The sequence below is a fragment of the Perkinsus marinus genome, assembly GCF_000006405.1.
Source record: "Perkinsus marinus ATCC 50983 genomic scaffold scf_1104296954470, whole genome shotgun sequence".
In the NCBI taxonomy this organism is placed as follows: domain Eukaryota; phylum Perkinsozoa; order Perkinsida; family Perkinsidae; genus Perkinsus; species Perkinsus marinus.
The window spans coordinates 1-17,502 of NW_003208128.1; the positions used below are offsets into that span (position 1 = coordinate 1).

Consider the following 17,502-nt stretch of genomic DNA (forward strand, 5'->3'; position numbering starts at 1 on the left):
ATGCGATAACTATTAGAGTTATTAGGCTACTTAGTAGCCGCTACTAGGGATATTGAATTTGCGGTGTGGATTATGCTCAGAAATAGTATTTGGATAATCTTCTTCTGAATTACCGAAGAACTATCTCGAGGGTTCGTCGAGGCTCGAGGCAAACGCGCAATCTGACCGAACCCGGGGAATACCATCCTTCCGACCCGGGGAATCGGCATCTGCAGAATATCTGGCTGTCGCCGCAATTGGCAGCGTGCCACAGCAAAGCGACTCGCCTCGGGCGAACAGCAAGGTCGTGCGCGGATATTCAGTATCTCGCTGATGGAGTCTATCCGAGTCAGATAATCAGACAGCCTCCCAGTGCCTGTGGCTATCAACTGAGCGGTCTAGCCTCGACCCTTACTTTTTCTTCTCGTGGAAGTGCTTTGCTAAAGGCATCCTGAATTGTTGCAATAATATGACAGGTGCTGTAGACCCTATAAGTAACCCTCAATGCTGACGTAGGAGAGCATTTCAATGAATTTCGAATTTCGAGGTGGATCGATTCCTCGAATCGAATCGATTCGTCTGCCCGCCGCAGCATCCTCGATTGATTAGCACCGAACAATCGATCGATTTTCGATATCTCGATCCAATCGAGCCTCGGTCCGATGTATGTTCTACTCTTGACTTGTCCTCGGCTACTTATCATATCGTGCGCTGATCGTGGGCGCCCGCTTGTTCTTGATCGACACGCGAGCCCCCGCGCGATGTGCGTACGTTCGTAGTTAAAACCAGATCCTTCATTGGATAACACCGTAGCCATCTTGGCTCAAGTGCGAGTTTCGTTTGTTAATCCTATTATGGCGACACCTGGGAGATCTCCCCCTCCCCCCGCTACCACCGTCTCATCTACTGGTCATCAATCTGATCTACAAAGGCTTCGTCGTGAGCTTGCCAGGGCTCGCCGCTCCCTAGCCCAAGTCCGTGAAGACCTTAATAATGTGATCGACGACGGTTCGGACGACAACTCGCAGGTTCTGGACGACTTACAAGGGCGCGAATCTGCCGCCCTGACCCGTATCTCTGAGATCGAGACTAACATTGCTGAGGCTCAGGCTACCATCGACGCTGAGCGCAGTGATCTGGCCCGTCAGGCAGGATTGTCACGTGCAATCCAAGCTCGTTTGAGTGTCGAGGATCAGAATACGACTTCTTCACCTCCAAACGATCGTGAGGGAGTCCTTGAGTCCCCCCAATATGTGAGCTTCACCCCGAGCCGGGCCGGCAACGTGATTGATCCGGTCCCTAGAGTGGATGAACGCCCACCTACAACGTTGGCTGACCTGAACCGATTGCCCGTACCTGAAGTGCAGTCTGGTCCTCATGTAGCTTCTCATGTTTCCCTTGTAGAAAATCTGTTCGTGGAGGCTGGTGCTGGACAGTTCAGCGCCTCCGGTTCGTTCGTCCCGCACGCGAAGTTTAAGCTTACCTGCTTCACGAAGTTAGCGACGAGTCTGAAGCCATGCCCTGCAGCATTGGCTGTCGCTCATGAGGTTGCAAGGACAACGAGGTATGATTGGGCTTCTATTCGTCATGAACTCTGGCAGCAGTTCTCTCGTAAGGACCAGCTGAGGGACGAGTACCGATCGGCTCTCCAGTCCTTGAAGTTCGGGGGCTTGGAGCACGCGGATGACTTCCTTCGGAAATGCTCTGCGCTCTACCATCTTTATCAAGATGTTTACAAGGATGAGGCCTCCGAGAGAAGGGTCATGGTTCGCGCGGTTGTCAATAAGTTGCCTGAGAATCTACGCTTGGATGTGATCGAGTCCGTCCACCACTCCACCGGGGTGTCGCGTGACACCGAATGCACTACCTCTGAGGATCTCGAGTGGGAGCTCCTTTTGCCCTTCGATGGTGTTCGTGTGGGACCAACTGTAGTGAGGTGCATAAGGAAGAGCTGTCGTGTCTTCCGTGATGCTTCGATCAAGCTTACTCTACAGTCAAGTTCTGCAAAGGCGTCTGAGAAGGAGGCTGCACGCACAACTTTGCACACGCGTGCCGCCATTGACACTCTCTCCCAATTACACGACGGGAACCCCAAGCATAAGAGAGAGAATCTATCGAAGTGGGCCTCTAAGTTTGCGGCTGTCTATGTGATCGGTGGGCCTGGGGTACAAGGCCCCTCTGATAAAGTGGTTCGCTCGGATGAGTCTAAGACAATCTCACTTCGTTCGGGAAAAGGACAGCTGTGGTTTGTGGCCTACAACAACAAGACGGAAGGTCTCAATGCTGTTAAAGAGATTGAAAGTGATCAGTTTCGAATCAGACCCTTCCAATTCCGAGGGCGCCAAGTCGCTGCCGGAGCTAATGCTTCCTCGGAGACGGGAAACTAGACCGGTCGGCCGAAGATATTTGTGAGACTATTCTCCGAGTCGACCATTCCGATGATTATGCTGGTGTCTCACATGACCTCGATCTTGTCGAGGATGTACCCTTGTCTACTTTTGATTCTCTGCTCTTTGTAAAGTCTAAGCGCCATCCGCCCGAAATTATTATACGCGGGAAGGTCACTTCCCCCTCGGATGTGCGTTCTACCCTGCCCACACCGGTCTTTATTGATTCAGGGGCCGGTCTTAGCTATCTGTTGTTGTCGGACTCGTCAGATCTGTGCTGCGGCCCTGGCTCTCCGTTCGAGGAGTGTGAAGCAGATTTGAGCTCTGTTCGCCTTGCTGATGGTTCTAGGCGGGAAGTGTCCGCCGTCGTTGAAACCATCCTTGGATTGTTCCCGCATGATTGTGCTGATCCTCTTGTCCTGGGCGAGGTTCGTATCCGACTCCGTGTTTTGGTTGTGAAATCTTTCTGGAGAGGTTCTTCTACTTGGTGTGTACTTGCGGGTCGAAATCTACTGTCCTACTGGCAACTCGAGATTCGTGGTTCGTCTTATGCTGCCGTTCGTGGAGTCTGCGTATATCAGAACGCTGTGAGAGATCCTTCCTACCCTTCGAGTGACGACCTGAGTATCTTGCAAGTGCTTCCTGAAGGCTGTGAACCTCCTGATTTGAACCTACCTGGCGTTCGTGTACAGCCCTCTTGTGACGATTCTGTTGATCTTGGCTTCCCTATCCCGTTGGGTACCAAGACTATTAGCCGTGTGATGGACGTTCTGAATGCCCTCTGTGACGAGGGATGGGCTCCTCTGTTGAAATGTCCTGGCGATCGTCTCTCCGTTCGATTACGTAAGCTGTTACCAGTTGAGGTTCGTGACACCCTCCAACAACGTTACACATTTGAAATCAAGTTCGCTGGTTTTGAAAGTGATTCCGTGCGCGAAACGCGGAGCTGTGCTGGTGCTCTGTACGATCGTTTATCTGCTGAAAATCGAAAAGCGTACTTTGATCTTATCGAGGACTACGTGAAACGTTTTTGGTGGGTTCGAGCTCCGCCGGTAGTACCAACTATTTCTTCCATGTCTCCAGTCATACCGGTGTTCATGGTCGGGCCTTCGATGAACAGGAAGCCACGGTTGGTGTTGGACTGCCGAGAATTGAATCGCGGTCTCCCTAAGGCCAGTAGTGAGGCGCCTGATGCCTTTGTAGTTATAGGCTGTCTGCGGTGGCAGTCCCCACCAGTGATGGCGACTGTCGATGCTAAGCAAGCCTTCTATCGGGTTCGCTTGCAGAATTTAATTCTACAGCTAGGTGCTGCTACTTCCACGTATTGGAGTTCGCGTATGTGTTTTGGTCTGGTCTTTGGTCCCTGTGGTCTCTTGAGCTCGTTCGGCAAGCTGGTTGCAGCCATATCTTGTCTCTTCATGGTATGTCTCTGGAGCTTGTTTGTCGACGACTTCGTCATCGGCGGTAGTTCTGATGCTGTTATTAATAATGTGAAGGTTTTGCTCTTTGCCATGTTTGCGTGTGGCTTTGGCGTCCAGCTTGCAAAGCTCCGGTTCATTTGTTGTGCTTCTGTGAGTGACGCCATGACTCGGCTCCTGTCTTCTCTCGGTGTTCCTATCTCTGAGAAGCTTCCCGTGCTCGGAGTTAACTTCTATTATATTGATGATAACTTGATTCTGTCGTGTGATAGATCGTCTCGACTCCGATCGGTGCGTGACTTTGTGGTTTCTGATACCTCGTTCGAGACTTCCAAGTCTGAGATTTACTCCATCTGTGGAAAAATCGGTTTTGATCCCGCAAAGCGTCACCCTGATTGCCGAGCAGCTGCTGATGCTATGCGTGCTTTGATTGGTAAAGCTTTCAACAAAGAGCCCTGGTCTGAGAGAATTAATCTTGTTACCTCAATGACTACAGCTCAATTCGCGGTTTTCACTGCTCTTCTGATGTGGATGCGTGAACTTACTGATAATTGTGATTGTTCTCATACTTCTCCCTGTTCGTCGTCATCTGAGCCGATCTCTGCTCTAACATTGGCGTGCGATGCTTCCCGATCGGGCGGAGGATTTTTGATTGTGTCTTCCACCGAGGGGGGCGGAGATAAGAGCGATGATTTCGATATATCTTCTAGCCCTGTGATCTGTAGTGAAGCGTTTCGTTGGTCTAAACGCCAGCGTCTGTACCACTCAAATAGGAGAGAGTTGATGACTCTTTTGTTGGGTCTGCGAACTTTGAGTAAACTCGTGGCTCACCAGGTTGAGCACTGTGTGTGTCGTGAGCCTTTGTCGATTTCGGTCCGCTCGGACAATCGTGCTTGTATAGCTTGGTCAGCACAAGACGCCTCTAGTTTGTTCACGCGCAGTAAAGCCGTTGAGAAGCGCGCTATTGGCCGTCTTATCCTCGCTATTGCGGATGAGATCAAGTTTCTGAGGCGCCATGCTTCAGTCTCCGTTCTGCATGTTAAGGGTTCGCCGAATCTTGAGGCGGATCGTCTGTCACGTTTGTTCGATCGTCCATGTGGTAATGGTCTATCACTGGCGGACGCACTAGCAGGCGACATTGAGTCTGGAGAGATCTTTTGGCCTACGGATGATGATGAAGAAACCAAGGACTTGTTATGCATTTTGATCGACGACTTTGCAAGGTCGGCTTTGGACCGTTCGCGGCTATTCTCAGAGTTGGAGTCCGAGAATGTGGCCTCTGATCTCGGTGCTGACTTGATCGCTCTACTTCCTTCTGAAGCATCTTCGTCATCTTTCGCCGACCAGATATCTCATCAGTGCTATGACTTGTCCCAAGCATTTCACGCCGTTAAGGCTCTTCGATTTATCTTGAGGGTATTGAAGGCCAACTGTAAAGGACGTGAGGCTTTGGAGGAGCTCGAGTATCCAAGTCTTCCTAATGACCGTGATATTCGCGCTTTGGTTCATTCCGCACAACAGTCCGATGACATCTGTTCGAGACTGATTCGAGAGAGCCCCACTCCTTCTGGTCCCTATGTTCAGGACAACGATCTGGTAGTCTTCCGGTCTGGTACTCCATTTGGTTTCGAGCTGCGACAGTTCGTGATACCTAAGTCTTCTGTCGCTCTTCGTGAGAAAATTTTGCTCGAAGCTCATCGTCGTTGTGGACATCAAGGTCTGCGACCATCTCTGTCTTACGTTGAGGACTTTCATTTGCCTTCGGGCACGAGTCAGATGAGAGATCTTCTTCGCTTATGTGTAGTCTGTCGAACGTTGAGAGCTCGTCGTTATTGGAATGCTCTTCCTTCCGTTCGTACCGACGTTGTAAAATTGAACACGAAGTGTCCGTATTATAAAGTCGCTATTGATTATTATGCTGTCGGCGACAAGATTAAATTGTTGTCTGCTATGTGTTGCTTCTCGAAGCACATCTCTTTCTTTCGAGTGGAGTCGGAGACCTCGGAAGAAGCTCTAAGAGTGTTGAAGATTCTCCAACTCCGTACGGGGGGTGTCCGTATCATTCGTAGCGATCGAGCGTCGTATTTCCGTTCTGTGACGAACTTCGTCGATCGCGCTGCTACTTTGTTGAATGCATCCGTGGAGCTTACATCTAGTCGTTCGCCATGGGAGCTCGGTTCTGAAAAGCTGCATGATATCGCAGGAGATCGCTTGAGAGTTCTCTTGCGGAGTTCTGCTGGCCGATGGCCTGATGATTCCGTTCGTGAGCAACAACTTCTCGAGGAGCTCATGCTTCTGATGAATACGAGACCATTGGGTACTTATTATGTGAGCGAGAACGGCTCGGACGTGATCACTCCTGATGCTTTATGTTATGGTCGTACTCGCCGACTCGGTTGTCTGTATTCCGGTTCGACTATGGACGATGCTGAGTTTGCTACTAACTTCGCGCCATACCGCGTCAGAGCGTTCCGCAACGCCTTTGTGTCTTGGCTCTGGAGTGAGTTAAAGAAGCACTCGTGCTCTTCGGTTCGCGCTAAGTCCCGCGGTGTCACCCCCGCTGAGTTCGCTCCTGGCGATGCCGTACTCGTCTACATGGGTGGTAGAAAACTTGGTATGTCCTTTCGTCTTGGTCATGTTATCGAACTGGTATCTGGCCGTCGAGTCCGAGTTCGATTCCCTTCCGGTTTGATCACCCTGGAGAATCTGTATAACATCGTTCTTTTGCGAGCGCACTCTCACATTAGCCCCGAGCAGTCTAATGTTAGTCGAGTTGGTATGCCTATTGTGCTGGGCTCTGGGTCTTGTGAGCGTGAAGCCCAGATCTGCTTTGATCCCTGTAACTATTCAGGTGAGGTTTGGGTCAAGCTCAAGAACGGTAATGTGCCTGAGATTGTTGACCTGTCCTCTGCTGTGTGGCGACTCGGGTCGCTCTCATCGACCGACTCGGTTCGCCAAGGGGGGCGTGATAGTACTAGAGACAACTGTGATACTACTCTTCCGAGCTTAGTTGGTATGCGTCTCAGTGTACTATATGATGTAATCATTCCCGGTCGTAAACGACCGCAAAAGCGTTATTATAGGGGTACGGTTGTTGCTGTTCGTGCCTCCGGTGATGTTGATATCGAGTGGGATGATATCCATAGCGAAATTTCTACTCTTGACTTGTCCTCGGCTACTTATCATATCGTGCGCTGATCGTGGGCGCCCGCTTGTTCTTGATCGACACGCGAGCCCCCGCGCGATGTGCGTACGTTCGTAGTTAAAACCAGATCCTTCATTGGATAACACCGTAGCCATCTTGGCTCAAGTGCGAGTTTCGTTTGTTAATCCTATTATCTCTCAGAGTACTTGAAGGCCCAAAAGCGCTGTGTCATTTGTCAAGCGCAACGGCAGTCTCGAACCGTTAATCATACTCTCGGTTCTCACCTTACCAAAGCAGCCCAGCCCTGGGAACTCTTAGGAATCGACCTTATCGGTCCTTTTGCCAAGATGAGTTCCGCACTCCTCATTATGATTCATTGATGTCTTTGTTGGTGGTCGACGCTTTAACTGGTTATGTTACCTACGCTATTGTTCCCGACAACGCTCCTACCCATTTAACCCTTATTGCTTTGGAGGGCATTTTTCTAGCTCGTGGTTACCCTCTGGGTTTGCTCTCCGATTCAGACGCTCGCTTAACAAGTACTGCTGCAGTGGCATGGAGCAAGGCCCTTTGCATTAGGTGGGCACGGAGCCCGGGACACGCTAGTGACTAGCGGCTAGTCGATTAAATGGCTGGCATGAATCCCGCCGCAGATTGGTGAATTTTATGTTAAGATGTCTCATCCAGCAGACTGGCAATAAGATTCACTGGGCAATCTTGATGGCTAGGGTATGCTACATTGTTAATAATATTGTTCGCTCTTCTCCATCCTCCAGCTCCTTCAGTAGCGACCTGCATTTCGTCCACGGTCGTTGTCTACCCCCAGCTATATCTCCCAGTCAGGTCCTATCGAAGCAAGCTCATGATAGCTTGGATCATTTCATTCCTCTCCGAATGCCTGATCGAGCTGATGCTGATAAGTTGCTACACGATGTCAGTTTGAGAATTTCCTCTGATTGTAAGTGGGCCCGGATTTCCGCCGAAAATGTGGACTCAGTTCTTCGTGTTCGATCTACCTTTGCTCATACTTCTGCTGCCCGTTCCGACTTTTCTGTCTTATCTGTTGGGGACCATGTTCTCCGATACAACTTTGGTAGATCTAAGCTCAGCCAGAAATGGCTTGTTGACCAGGTCTACGTGGTCCGTGCTATTAAAGGAGCTGTAGCTGCTATATCTCCTATTAACTCTCCTTCTCTGTCCTATGAATATATTGATAACTTGAAGATAGTCACTTCTGCGGCGGGAGAGTGTTGATAACTTATCAATGATAACAAGATAGATATCTTGCTCTCTTGCTCTTCTTTGTATAATCTATAGCTGACACCTTAACAGACTTTATGCAACACGCTTAACCTATGCGTGCCAGCGGAGCGATGGATGTCATGTTTGTCGAAAAAAGAGACTATTTGCGATGGAGGGGCCCCTCCGTGCAGTAAACCCAAGCCACAGTATCACTGCTTCCTATGGTACGAATACGAATGCGGGTATTCCGCAGCGCGAGAAGCAGGAGGGTTTAATATGCTACTCCGTGAATCAACGCTGAATTAAAGAAGTCGATGGTGGCAGGCTTGTCATGTTCTATGGCCGGGCCAGTGGCCCTTCGACGATCATCGAGGCTCCACGCTGTGGTTGATGATTCAGCTCACTCGCATTCCACAGCTAGAAAGAGCACCGTTGGGGTATCGAGGGGTTCTCAAACTACCAGACCACCACGTAAGGGAGAGTGATAGAAGCATACCCTCTGCTGGGTTGTATATGGACTTTCCGTAGGGAAAAAGGACGTACCCTTCAAGCCAGCAAGATGTCGGAAGAGTTCTCGATTGAGTAGAAGAAGAGACAGTATTGTTGATGAGGAGGCGGAGTTTAGTACACCGCCGAGACTGCTTGGGCAGATGGAATCTCCCCAAGAAGTGTGGATGGTGTGGTATGGACGTTATTGGTATCGACTGCTGGTCAGTTATCTGAGTGGTGGACCAGCGACTACGACGCCTGTCCGCCTTATTTTGCTCATGAGAACCATCCGTTGTACGATTTACGGTACTCGCCTCCCAGCCAAGACGATCGGCATTGGAGGCGAATTATTAGAAAGTCCACAAAAATGAGAAGTACGATGGGGAGGGGTTGGAACGACTCGAACAACGGTCGGGTATTCAGATGCATGCGGCGATGGTATGCTTAGACGACGAGGAGGTAGGAGTAGTCTCGCATCGAGACGTAGTAGTTTATCTAGTGCTTTCACTGATGTATGTTCACCCCCCTTATGCGTTTGGCACTACTCTGTAGGTAGTTGAAGACTTTGGTGACTACCCTGATCTAGCGCACCTCAAGGAGGTCAATGATGATCTCAACGACGACCCCACTGTGGTCGACTCGAGTGGGTTAAGGGGAGTCCCTCCATCTCATTTTTTGGGACGCTCTGATAGATACCATTCGTAGAAGCTCTCGGCTGCAACCGGATGCCTCGAGGCCCGCCCGGTGTGCCAGGGTGAGGTTGTAAGGCTACTACTAACGACATGTCGAATTCGATCCTCATCATTATTATTATTACGAGGAGCAGAGTCTCTCTATTGTCTGTCTTGTTGAGTTCGTCATAAACGCTCATACCGTGTTGTGGTATATTATCAGCAGTTCCGAAGAAGCGCTTTAACACGACCGTTCAAGATTAGCAATAGGAGTCCGGTATGAGTACTACCGAGACCTCCGGAGGCTATTTTGCATCCTTTCCGACCCTCTTGAGGCCATTCAGTGGTCTACAAGTAACAAGGCATGCCGTAGTAAGAGCAAGTCTGGGAGGTCGTTCCGGAGGTCTCCATCAATTCGGTGCTGAGTTATCATCAACTCTTATCGGCATTGGGAGAAGCTCGACAGCTCCCTCTATGGCACGGGGCGGGGGTCGAAGGCGATATTAGAAGATGCTCGCCAACGCGGGTTGTACAACAACCCGGGAAAGTACCAGGAGCCTCGACCTCTTCAATGGGCAGATTGACGCTACCGTGTTGGAATCTGGGTTGGAGCTGATTTTGCCTTCTCGATTGGCAGTAAGGGTTCTGATGTTTTTGAGTGGAGGGTTGATTCACGACTCGGGTGTTGGATTGTTAATGGGAATTTACTCACTATTCCGTTACTGGCCGGAACGTGCAAGAACTTGATAGTTTTGGACGGTACAAACAGCGTTACAAAGCATGGTTGAATGGCACGGACGACGGAGAGGGATACAGCCAGCTTGTATGTGGATATCGTGATAAGCTTGATAGCTTGGTCTATAATGAACAACTAAAAATGCTGCGGCCTTTGCCGAGGAGGCTCCTCTCTAGTGATCTATCCGTTGATCTCCGAAAAGAGAGGTTGTCGAGGGGCTGCCTCTGGAATAACGATCGTAGACTCCAATTTGTAGTGATCGGCGTGTCCATCCGAAATGGTTACGAAACGGCTTTGTTTTATCTGAACGTGTTGCAGTTGTGACCTCAATAGATCTAGATTCACGAGAGGATTGCGATGGGTGTCGACTATTCGGATGAGTCGTATACAGAGTATCCCCACAGAGAGTGAACTCTGAGCCGTAGCGTAGAGGTAGAAATGCGAGAATAAAAACGTCACGCGCCACGAAATTATCCACCACTGATAGGAGGAATGAGTGCAAGCTCATCATTAGGTTTAATCTGTGTTGTAGCCTCTCGGTCGAGCGCCACGTACTCCTCGTTCAATGCGAAGATCGATCGTGGTAGTAACTGAAGAGTAGACTACGTGGGGGCTTTTGAGATGGTAAGAGCTTACTCGAGCTAACTGGGGGTAGTCAGAAGCCAAACTGGTCCGAACTCCGCCGACTGTCCTATTGCGGCCAACTTTAGTGAATACCACCTTAGCTGAGGAGAACAATGTGATCGTAGATGACATGGATTGGCTCACTTCGGGGAGTTAGAACATCTCGTGCGGGACCGAAGAGGAGGACGCTGATGCAACCAGGAGGGGGCGTGCCGACCGCCTCAGAAGGACTGCTGCTAGAGGGTGATGACATCGACAAGCAGACGTCCTTAATGCACTTACATGTTGTGATAAAGCTTGACGACACTTGCAATCAGATCGTCTGATTCAGATGGAGTTAGTCGGAATTCCTCAAAAAAGATGGGGAATCGGGTGATATTAGATATAATCACTCTGGACGTACCACACTTCTCCAACCGTTGGGATCCAATGATGATTAATACCACTCGCAACGCAACTGGTGGTGAATTCAGAAACATCATCATGCAGTGAGGAGACCCTCATCGAAGAATGACTGGAATTTGTAAGAGTCTTCAGCGTATAGAGCTACAGTCGTGGCTTTATTATGCCAACTCGTAAGGATCAAATCGGATGGTATCCATCCGTTTCGTCGCACTATAATGAAGTTGACTACTTGCTGTTCAGTCGTGCCAGGCCGCGCGTAGTAGAGGATCGGAACTGGGTAAGCCTCCCAGGCAACGCCCAAAAGAGCTGCTAACTTCCTCACAGCCGAGGATACGTTCTGATCAGGGGTGACACCCATGAGATCTCTCAGAAGGGTGATGTCATTTGTAGGCAGGGCTGTTTCAGAGGCCGATCGAATGAGTAATTTAGTGACAGTTCTGGACTGTTGTGAACCGTCGATAAACTGGCAAGACCATGACTCGACTATCCTCCCTTTTTCGGAGGTTGGTGGTTGATCTCTGATCTCTGGTTGACGCAATAGGAGGTTGGTAACCTTGTTCGCATCTTGTGTCATCGACCTCAAAGATTCTCTAAGATACTTCCCGAGCCTCCCAGGAACTCGTCCTTGCAACCACCAAAGTTCTGCCGCAGTTTTTATCAAATTATTCTCACCAAAAGCCCCACCGAATGAATACAACTCCCAACACTGAGCGGCCAGCCTCCTCCCCAACTCTGCAACTATTTCGTTCCCCCCATACCCACACAGTGCGCATGCGTGCACTACTGCTGCTAGCGCCGAGAACGACCAACTGCCCTCCTCGCCGAACCAGGCCGAGCTGAAGCTCCTCGGCAACTGATGGGTTCCAATCGATAATGCAAGAGTCGCATTAGCAATGTCAGTCGGATCAGTCAGGCGGAGCGAAGCGTTTTTTGTTTCCATTTTTTCATCGGGGAAGGCTTGGTCCAAACGGTGCCAGAAGATATGCGACGGATCCAAAGCCAGAGACGCGAATCCAGCCGCTGCCCGAGCCAAATGCCTGGACGAAGGCAACTCAGCCGACGAGGAGGATATCAACTTCGAGTAGAGGTCAGCGAGGCCTGAGGGTGAAGGTCGTCAAGTGTGACGTTAACGGAAGTCGGCAACTTCACATGAGATCTCAGGGGTGGCGGTCTGGGCTGGTCTACGGGTGGTGCCCATCCCTGTTGCCGGGACGCTCATGAGCAGCCCCAGGCCGTGAACCAGCTCCGACAGGCTGCGGACGTCAGGTTCGGACAGAGGAGCGAGTCGGATGGAAGCATGGTGTAGTAGAACCTTACTGACCTGACATCCCGAAGACCCAAAGTTCGAACCCTGGTGAGGACATCCTGGATCTACTTCCATCCATGCCCTGTTGTTGTCTTCACACAAGCTGTGTGCTCTCGTCCTCGAGGCCGCCCCAGCAACCATGGCCAGCTCCTGCCAGCTCATCTGATGCACCACCTGAGCAGCTACAAATATTGCCACTACTCATACCACACCTCCGTCACTTCTACCATGCCGAGCCGACTCTGTAATGCCGCATAAACAGACCTCTCCCTTCCCTCCTCCTGTTCGATCGGCTTCCCCTCGTCATCAACTCTAGTCACTGTTTCAGAGTACCTAATTTCACTGGTACATCCCTAATGTGGACTCTTCAACACCGACATCAATTTAGCTAGAGCCTGCCAGATTATGGCCAAGCCCTGAGCGTCCATGAATTTGCATTGGGATGGTATAAACCGCGCACAAGCCGCTACCACTTCCGTGTCTCTCACTGAGACTCGAGCGCAAGCCGAGAGGATCTGAGCCTGACGAGGGACGATTTGGTAGAGTTACGGTATGAAGAGTAATACCAAATCTTTCACATGGATGGTACTCTCGTCATCGCCATCGACCTCGGTGGTGACTAAGATGTCTTCGCGTAGGATCTGCTGGAACATAACGTGTATCGTGAGGGCTGTTGGAAATTTGGAGAAGGCATGGCAGAGGAGGGCGACATCTTTCACGCGGTATCTAAGAGTATCCAAGGTCGAACATGGTAAGATACAAAATAGGTTCACTTCGATTGCGTAGGTTTATGCCTCTTCCCCAAGGCTCCAGCGAAGCAATCGAAAACTTCTGTAATGCTCGGCATGCCCTCCTCCCCTCCCATCAACTTTATGCACCCATCCTCAGCTGCCAGGCGGACACATGAGGTCGCGATAGCGGCCAGGCTTCGGCAAGAGAAAGTATCCACTCGAGCCATGGCACGACGTAGACACGCTTTTACCACTGCTGTCGATTCTGATGGAAAAAGCGTAAAACTAACAACAATGCGGTTCATGCGCCCGTACGATATACCTTCATCGAGGCTCCTAGGAGCCCTTGTGCATGCGTGCAGAATATAAGACGTATCCAGGTGCGATGGGTTCATCCTGGGCTCCATTACATCTACTGCCCTAACGAGAGCTCCCATACCTCCTCCTCTCCTTCTTCCTTCCCAGTACTACTGTGCTAAAGCGGCCCTCCACATGTCCATACCACTCCTTCTCTTCTTCGCCAGAGTTGTCAGCACTCTTCTAACATCACTCGCCCTCAGCGTACTAGCTTCCGAGGCTAACAGTCTTGACGGGATGACCATGAAGTACCTCTGCCGAAGAGCAGATGCTTCCCGAGCTCCCAACACGACAACGTTAGCGATGGTAAACGTCTACGATAAAGAGATAGCTGGAAATGCTACTACTAGCTTCAATAACTTAACCAGCGATTGACGACCGAGATCTCGACGAAGGATGGTATCACAGCAACAACCCATAGAGGAGTTTGCCCACACTCTCCCTCAACGTGGAGATGAGCTGACCTTCCCAGTTGTCGATGACCAACCCCTTCCGCACCGCAGTCAGACCCCTCAATGATGACTACCCCAGTCCCCTTTCCTACAACTGCATTGAAGACAGCAACAACGCCCTCCACGATGATCTATCGATACTCCCACTTCGAGGAGATCCCAAACACCAGTCAAGTAGGAAGTCGTTGTTCGAATAGACGTTTCATGCTGCATTCCGAATGCTACTACCCCTTCATACGCATGCCAAGTACTTCCTCTCTACCCCTCCCTCCCTCCAGAGTCTGTTCTCTTCCCTTCGTGCGACACACATACCCCAAGAGCACTAATGTTGAGGCTAGTAGAAACGAAGCTCTATACTTCTGCACTCCTGCCACTCCTCACGTGGTGTTACCGTTTCTATCCCAGGGGCGAACAATAAATTAAACAATTTTTGGGAAAGTATATTATGAACGAAAAATGCTGCCAAACACCAAATCACCATCACCTGTCTTGCTCAGCAGTGAACTAAGTCCAACTACAAAAGTTCACATCTCTGGTAGGTAGCAGTCCCACTTGCTTGAACGGCCTTAGGCAGACTCGGCAACAGGAATTTCATATATAGGGCTAATACACCCTCCAATAAAACCAATCTCAAAGTCCTTTATCCCGACGATAATTATGCTACTGAACCGTTATCAATTATTTCATCATCTTCACCGACAGCTTGGCGTTTGCAAACTGCTTACAATCAGAACCCTTCATCACCAACGATGGTCAAAGCTGTCTTACTTTCTCTCCGAAGTGGCTTCATCAGGATTAACTACCGTTTATATGTACTTTGAGTAACCACTACTCGATTATCATACCACTCCTCGCCCACTTCACAAACTCAACAACAATCTACAAACCCTTCAAGGCCAACTACTGGCTCGGACAGCAGCTATTGGTCTCTAGTAAGGTAAGCTTCCCTTAATCGAAGAGGTCGAAACCCATATCCTCATCCTCCTCCTCTTCCTCCTCCTCAACCTTAGCCTCCTCAGCAGGAGCAGCCTCGCCACCAGCAGCGGCGGCACCACCAGCGGGGGCGGCAGCGACGGCACCAACAGAGCCAGCAGCAGAGAGCATCTCAGAGACGTCCTTGCCCTTCAACATGCGGGCGAAGAGAACAGGCCAGTAGGACTCAACGTGCTGAAAAGGAGAAATCACAACTTGCAGAAGCAACTCCACTTCCTCCCTACCCTAGCGCCACTGGCGTGGATGAGACTGTTGATGTTCTCAGAAGTGATCTCAAGATCCGAGTCGTGGAGGAGGAGGGCGGCGTAGGTGCACAAGAGCTCATCACGCTCAGTGCCGGGGATATCGTGAGTAGGAACAGCAGCCATGACTAGAGAGGCAAAGCGGTTTAAGCTGTCTGCAGTGGGCAGATATAGTACAGAACACCTTCATCTAAGCGCTATCGAATAATCGATTACCTTGGCGAGCGAGATTGACAGCACGTTTTCTACCTTGATGATTTGCCTCAAGTGAGCCTGGGGCCTATTTCATGAAGGTAAGGAGAGGCACTTTAAGGAAGTTATAAAATACAGGTGAGGGAAAGAAGATCAAGAAATTCAACGTGCTCGGGTTGTTAGGGGTTATGAAAATGGATTAAAATGACGACCTGCCATAATAGAACCCAGAACCTTCGTCAACAAAGTCGAACACCTTAACCTCTAAGCTATCACTCAATTACACAAAGGAACTCGAGAGATATCTGAGCACCTGCATGGAGCATCTAGTGGATAGTCTACTTAGTCACTACGACAGGTCGATGCACCTTGGCTCCGATGATCCTCAAGTTCAATTTTTCATCGACAGCCATACCACTGCTTCAAACAACGCAACAAGATGAGATAGATCGGCTCAGTCTGTCATTCACAAGAGGTTCCTTTCATGACAGGGAGAAGAGGCGTTTCGAGTAGTAGCATCGTCTCCGACATTGTAACTATTGATTTAATCATAGCTCCCGATTTACTGATATCCTTTCCGAAGATTTCAAATGTTGTTACGGGACACCGGTATCCAACGGTACTCGTAACCAAACACTGAAGGATTCAGTGTGGTAAAATGAGCGCATGGTCAACCACATGTGTTGGTGACATTTTGTTCTTGAAACGACTACGCCTAAAGCGGCCGGCTCTCTCTGAGCCCAGATGTGTAGGACTGAGGATGATTAAGATGTAGAGTGACAGAGTTCCTGGGACAATACTGCACAAAGGCATAGCGTCGCAGAGTTAAGACCACATTTTCCTTTATCATCCCCGAAGTCTGATGGTTGGTGATACTTAGTCTACGGCTAGGTGAGTTGGGGAGTTGCAAACTACTAACAAAATCAGCTCTTCATCTTCGCCATTCTCCTCGTTGTGTTATCCGACATGGAAACAGAGTTATACACGAAGTCCGTTATGGTAGATTATACAACTCACAATTGGAACGTCCATCAACCTTAGTCAGACATAGTCCAACCGGCCAACCCCATTGACCGCTGGGAGCTGGGCTCACCACGGGGCCGATCGGCTCACTAGCAGGTGCTCTTTCATACTCTTCAATTCCCATCACTCACCGCATTGCGATGATGACTTACAACGCGGAGTAAACTCATAGCAGAAACCCCTTCATAAAATCATGCGGTTAGTCCCCCTCAGACTCCTTCTCAAGAGGCTTCTTCGGGAAGTGCTCCCTTATATAGTGTTGGAACATCCTTTGCCGAGCATCGTGTAACATCAACTGTCGAGGCCTAACAGGGAAATTTATTAATTTCGTACAACCTCCTAAAACATCTTCGGTGGAATATATGTTCGCTCTCCTCAGCTGAGCTCAGGAGTTCCCAAAGCTAATTATACGAATTCTGGCAGAAACCAATAATAATTTCCCAATTTTTCCTCGAAATTTTTTTTATAAAATTTATTAAATTTAATAAAAATTTCTCCCGAAACTACCTCGACTGCAACTCCACGAGCTGAGCATCTATCTTAGCCCATCGGCTCGCTGTGTCCTTACTAATCTAAAGTAACCATCTTCCGCGCACCCAGGGACCTCCCTACCTCCCCGTTATATACCAACTTTTCCAAACCTCGTCTATAGCACATCCTGATGGTATCATACGCGTTAGCTTCTTGGGAGAGCCGTTCTTGCTTCTTCCCTAAGTAGTGAAACCCGCACTACCCAGACCCGCAAAGGTTCGATCCCCACGACCCGCCTTACTCAGTCTTGTTGCACGCTCCTTAGTCCACTGGGAGAAATCAACTTCCCAATGCTTCTTCGGTTTCGCCATAACTTTGAAGCCTCTCACTACCTAAGACACCATCATCACCATATAGGAACGACGAGTCAGCAGTACTTGCCGCCGATAACCTTCCAATCCTCTCAACAGCTCAGTAGGTGGCGCCGAGAGCATTGTTACACCCAAGGGCGCGAGTTCTATCCCCACACCCTGCAATTATCCCCCCACACTAAGTCGAACATCACGAATACGAGGTGAATAAGGATAGCCGCTCTGGAGTGCAGTGCGACTTATATATAATACAATTATAATATGTCAA

General features: G+C 49.8%; 6 protein-coding genes across 6 annotated transcripts; 3 read left to right on the top strand and 3 right to left on the bottom strand.

Moving 5' to 3' along the window:
- Positions 1-833: 833 nt before the first annotated feature.
- Pmar_PMAR003254 (hypothetical protein) lies at positions 834-6,982 on the top strand (the record flags this gene model as incomplete). The annotated part of the gene is made up of 2 exons (XM_002776073.1): positions 834-2,280; positions 2,598-6,982. The coding sequence occupies 2 exons, from the start codon at positions 834-836 to the stop codon at positions 6,980-6,982; spliced, it is 5,832 nt and encodes a 1,943-aa protein (XP_002776119.1).
- A 326-nt stretch (positions 6,983-7,308) lies between these two features.
- On the top strand, positions 7,309-8,183 carry Pmar_PMAR003255 (hypothetical protein; the record flags this gene model as incomplete). The annotated part of the gene is made up of 2 exons (XM_002776074.1): positions 7,309-7,508; positions 7,604-8,183. The coding sequence occupies 2 exons, from the start codon at positions 7,309-7,311 to the stop codon at positions 8,181-8,183; spliced, it is 780 nt and encodes a 259-aa protein (XP_002776120.1).
- A 4,039-nt stretch (positions 8,184-12,222) lies between these two features.
- Positions 12,223-13,055, bottom strand: Pmar_PMAR003256 (hypothetical protein; the record flags this gene model as incomplete). The annotated part of the gene is made up of 5 exons (XM_002776075.1): positions 12,223-12,417; positions 12,472-12,576; positions 12,624-12,735; positions 12,781-12,923; positions 12,969-13,055. The coding sequence occupies 5 exons, from the start codon at positions 13,053-13,055 to the stop codon at positions 12,223-12,225; spliced, it is 642 nt and encodes a 213-aa protein (XP_002776121.1).
- Positions 13,056-13,824: 769 nt separating this feature from the next.
- On the top strand, positions 13,825-14,557 carry Pmar_PMAR003257 (hypothetical protein). The gene has a single exon (XM_002776076.1). It carries the CDS (start codon positions 14,006-14,008, stop codon positions 14,363-14,365), a length of 360 nt encoding a protein of 119 aa, XP_002776122.1. The 5' UTR covers positions 13,825-14,005; the 3' UTR covers positions 14,366-14,557.
- Positions 14,558-14,825: 268 nt separating this feature from the next.
- Positions 14,826-15,341, bottom strand: Pmar_PMAR003258 (ribosomal protein P1, putative). The gene is made up of 2 exons (XM_002776077.1): positions 15,160-15,341; positions 14,826-15,109 (listed from the first exon to the last, which is right to left on the bottom strand). Exons 1-2 carry the CDS (start codon positions 15,301-15,303, stop codon positions 14,891-14,893), a joined length of 363 nt encoding a protein of 120 aa, XP_002776123.1. The 5' UTR covers positions 15,304-15,341; the 3' UTR covers positions 14,826-14,890.
- Positions 15,342-16,591: 1,250 nt separating this feature from the next.
- Pmar_PMAR003259 (hypothetical protein) lies at positions 16,592-17,357 on the bottom strand (the record flags this gene model as incomplete). Its single annotated transcript, XM_002776078.1, has 5 exons — positions 16,592-16,697; positions 16,900-16,964; positions 17,005-17,102; positions 17,165-17,255; positions 17,301-17,357. 5 exons carry the CDS (start codon positions 17,355-17,357, stop codon positions 16,592-16,594), a joined length of 417 nt encoding a protein of 138 aa, XP_002776124.1.
- Positions 17,358-17,502: the final 145 nt, after the last annotated feature.

What these genes read in the sequence shown, in the direction of transcription:
- Pmar_PMAR003257 (XM_002776076.1), top strand. Translation starts at nt 14,006, where the DNA reads ATGATGACTACCCCAGTCCCCTTTCCTACAACTGCATTGAAGACAGCA.
- Pmar_PMAR003258 (XM_002776077.1), bottom strand. Translation starts at nt 15,303, where the DNA reads ATGGCTGCTGTTCCTACTCACGATATCCCCGGCACTGAGCGTGATGAG. An exon ending in TCCACGCCAGTGGCGCTAGG is followed by an intron (nt 15,110 to 15,159) that starts GTAGGGAGGAAG and finishes TCTCCTTTTCAG; the next exon opens with CACGTTGAGTCCTACTGGCC.